The sequence below is a fragment of the Lepidothrix coronata genome, unplaced genomic scaffold (genome assembly GCF_001604755.1).
Source record: "Lepidothrix coronata isolate B3197 unplaced genomic scaffold, Lepidothrix_coronata-1.0 Scaffold1643, whole genome shotgun sequence".
Classification (NCBI taxonomy): Eukaryota; Metazoa; Chordata; class Aves; order Passeriformes; family Pipridae; genus Lepidothrix; species Lepidothrix coronata.
The window spans coordinates 1-3,852 of record NW_016691823.1 but is presented as its reverse complement, the minus strand read 5'-3'; the positions used below and the strand labels follow the sequence as shown (position 1 = coordinate 3,852).

Here is a 3,852-nt window from a genome sequence, read left to right as displayed (position 1 = left end):
GGGGATATGCTTTTGTTATCTTTTAAAACAGGAGAACTATGAAACAGTAGTTTTACCTCTGGATGAAAGAGCATTTGAAAAAACTTTAACACCGATCATACAGGAGTATTTTGAACATGGAGATACTAACGAAGTTTCGGTATGTTACATGCCTTTTTATTTCTTTGTTTTAGGTGGCAAACCTGTAGCATACAGGGTAATCCAGTTGCTAGCTGTAAATGAGTTTATAGAGAAATTGGCAAGAAATGTGTTATAAGAGTACCCAAGCAGTTACATTTATTACCTGAGCAGAAGCATATATGTAATTATATAAATATAAGCACATAAATATGTATTTATTTATTTATAATCTATTTATACATTTAAATAATAAAAATTTTGTTTTTCAAATCTTTCTTAGGAGATGCTGAAGAATTTAAATCTCGGTGAAATGAAATACAGTGTGCCAGTGCTGGCTGTTTCCTTGGCCTTAGAGGGGAAGGCCAGTCACAGGGAAATGACGTCTAAGCTTATCTCCGACCTTTGTGGGACAGTAGTAAGCAAAACTGATGTGGAAAAATCATTTGATAGACTGCTTAAAGAACTACCTGAATTGGTGTTGGATTCTCCCAGGGCACCACAGGTATATTTGTAAATTTTTATGCCAGTAGTCAAAAGTTTTGTGTGGCTAAAATAGATTGATTAAATTGAAATAGACTCTATATTTAAAAAAATATATGTTGATTTTCTTACTGTCTGTAATCCTCACCCAATTTCTGAGGCTGATTTTACTTTGAGACAGCTCATTTAAATAAAATCTGGAAACCAAGTAGATTATAATTATCTACTTAAAACTTCTTTGAGATTCAACGTTTACTTAAAAATGCTTCTGTTTTGTTGCAGTTGGTGGGCCAGTTTATCGCTAGAGCTGTTGGAGATGGGATTCTAAGCAACACCTATATAGATGGCTACAAAGGCACTGTGGATTGTGTCCAAGCTCGGTAAGTTTCTTTTCTATATAGTGACAATTTTATATTCCAAATGTCAAAGGTGATGATCAGGAATTTAGGACTTCAGGATAAATCATATGGTTCTTTAGCTTTTCTTTTTTAAATTTAAAATAATAAAGAAACCCCGCAAAGTCTGCAACAAACCCAACAAAATCCAGAATGACACAAGTCAGAGGAGAAATACTGAAAGTGCCTGACAAATGTATTAATATATACAAGTTCAGTTTGTTGGATTTGTTGTCCAGCTTATGTTTGAGGGTGAAAAATGAGCTGCAACAAAAAGTGGTTATGGAAGGTTTTGTCTTAGAAAAAGCTTTAATGTGATTAATGAGTAAATATAGCATCAGGACAGCTGCTGTAAATATGTTGTGAAATACACGAGGGATTAATTGTTTTGCCTTACAAAGGTTTGAAGCTTGTGCAGTGCTTTCTGAGACTTTCCCTATAATGCTTTATTTGTCAGGAAGTGTAATTGTTTTCCATGTCAGTGTGAGAAGTTTGAAGGAGCAATCCCTAACAAAGAGGGATGTTTTAATAATGAGTCATGTTTTATTATTTTTTCTCTTGTAAGTATATGTTTCAGGCTTGATACAGAGGTGCTGAACTCCTGTATCTTCTAGAAGTGGCATTTGTAGTGACTTAGTTGAGCACTTTTAGAAGGAAGGGGCATACTTAGCTGCCTACCTGGGGGGTCTGAGTTGTGACAATTGTCTCCTGTGATTGGAAGGATTGTAGCCTGCATTCTGCACATCTGGGATGCTTTGTTGCCTTTTTTATTTCTTGGCCAGTCTTTTCTTGTCGTTAAATCTTGGTGAATAGAGTTATTGTTATTGGCTTGCCCCCAGCATGAGGACTGGGATAACTGTTCCTTCTTTAGCTGGATGGTACATACTGTATCTGAGGCTTCTTTTTTTTCACCTTACTTCCCTTTTTTTCTTTTTTTCAACAAACTGGCAAGCATCCCTAGCTTGTGCCATTTTTTCCCAACTACATATTTACCTTCTGAAGTGCTTTCTTGGCTTAAATTCTTAAGGTTTCATAATTCTTTAGACCCAAATGGAAAATAATATTTCAGTAGAAAAGCTGTTCTTCAGTGTGGCAGCAACTCAGGCCTTCTTTGTTTGAGATATACCTGCCAAGCTGCATTCTTGGAGGAGCCAGGATACAATCCATCTCTGCATAAGAAAATATTCAGCTCTTTTCTGTGAGGATGTTGCAGGGTCTGCATTGATGACTCAGATCATGCCATCACAGGGTTGTTACCTGACCTTACCGTGGTATGACCAGGAGTGTAAAGGTGGCAGAAAATTTAGGGAGCTCAGTTGCTGCAAGGTTCCCATGGAGTTGCTAACCCTGACCTCTTCCCTGATATCTGGTAGTTTTGCCTGAAGAGAAACGGCCATGGAAGAAGTTGCAGATGCATTTTAATGAAGTTCTGTGATACTGTTCTAAAACACTGACTCTGCTTTTAGAGCCGCGCTGGACCGAGCGACTGTGCTGCTGAGCATGAGCAAGGGTGGGAAGCGCATTGACAGCGTGTGGGGGTCAGGAGGGGGCCAACAGTCCGTGAAACACCTGGTTAAAGAGGTTGGTTTTGTTTTGTTATTTGGGTTTTTTCTTTTTTATAATTCATTTATACAAAGTAGTCTTTAAAAACTGATATAGGTAATTTCGTTGATTTTGTAGTATTTGTCACTGGTGGGAACATGCTAGTACAATAATATTCTATATTGCAAGTGTATGTTTATTTTTGCTTTAAGCAAAACTTTTAAGCATTTAGCTTTTTAAGAGCTCACAATATAAAATGCTGAAGTAATTAGAAGAGCCAAGATGAAACTGGCTAAACTAGATAAACCAATTTTTTGGCATTGCTGATCAAAAGCACAGTAACAACTGTGAAAAAAGAGAGAGGCAGAGTGTTTAGGGATCCATTCTGTGAAGTAAGCAGGTTTAAAGGAAATAATAAAAATAATGTCTAGGCTGTGAGTGTAACAGATGACAGGAGGAGGCGTTCAAGGGAGCAGATAAACTTAATGGCACCCATATTAACTTTCTATGGTGATACAACACAGCTTATAAAGCAGTGGTTTTGGAGCTTGTGCATTAGCACTGTGGGTAGGTATTTGGCTTACACTTTGTTTCAGGTTACTGATAACGTCTCAATTTAATTAATGCCAGAATTTAATTACATTTATAAAAAGACTGGAAGCAAGTTTGAAGAACTAACTTGCTGCTGGGTTGATTGTGGATTATCAAAACAGTTGACAGGTTTTAAATTTATCTAATTAATGTTGGGATTTTTTGTTTGTTTTAAAATTCAATAGATCGATATGTTGCTGAAAGAGTATTTGCTTTCCGGAGATGTACTGGAAGCTGAGCGTTGCCTTCAGGAACTGGAAGTACCCCATTTTCACCATGAACTTGTCTATGAAGTAAGGAGAAATCAGAGTCCCTTTAATAATTGTCAGCAATTTGATGTGGGCATGCAAATAATATAACTGGAATTTGAAGCTCAGGTTGCTTGTTCTGTTATTTGAATAACTAAATTGTTTAATGTAAAGTTAATGGTTTGTGTGCTCATTTTTGTGTGTATTGTGCAACAAGTAAGCTGCTGCTGACTCTGGGAAGATCCAGAACTAATTTTGAGGGGTTAAATAGTTGAATTCATATTATGATATGAATTCTCCTGAAAAATGAGAGCTCAGTTTATTTTCTGCTGTGGAATAGCAGCAAAAAGAACTCCCAGTGCTCTGTTTTGGTTTTTTTGTTTGTTTTGTTTTGTTGTTCTTGTTGTTTGTTTTTTGTTTTGTTTTTTTTTTTTTTTTTTTTGTTTCAGATATTCTAATGGGTGTTACCTGTTTTT

At 36.3% G+C, this 3,852-nt stretch overlaps 1 protein-coding gene across 1 annotated transcript; it reads left to right on the top strand.

The window, feature by feature from the left end:
• The first annotated feature begins 34 nt into the window (after window positions 1-34).
• Window positions 35-3,502, top strand: LOC108510623 (programmed cell death protein 4-like). The gene is made up of 5 exons (XM_017840286.1): window positions 35-139; window positions 401-622; window positions 883-980; window positions 2,462-2,576; window positions 3,314-3,502. The coding sequence occupies exons 2-5, from the start codon at window positions 404-406 to the stop codon at window positions 3,485-3,487; spliced, it is 606 nt and encodes a 201-aa protein (XP_017695775.1). The 5' UTR covers window positions 35-139; window positions 401-403; the 3' UTR covers window positions 3,488-3,502.
• Window positions 3,503-3,852: the final 350 nt, after the last annotated feature.

Excerpts from the sequence above, each read along its gene's own strand:
- LOC108510623 (XM_017840286.1), top strand. The coding sequence starts at position 404 with ATGCTGAAGAATTTAAATCTCGGTGAAATGAAATACAGTGTGCCAGTG. Across the intron at positions 981-2,461 it reads GTGGATTGTGTCCAAGCTCG|AGCCGCGCTGGACCGAGCGA; the intron begins GTAAGTTTCTTT and ends CTCTGCTTTTAG. Across the intron at positions 2,577-3,313 it reads TGAAACACCTGGTTAAAGAG|ATCGATATGTTGCTGAAAGA; the intron begins GTTGGTTTTGTT and ends AAAATTCAATAG.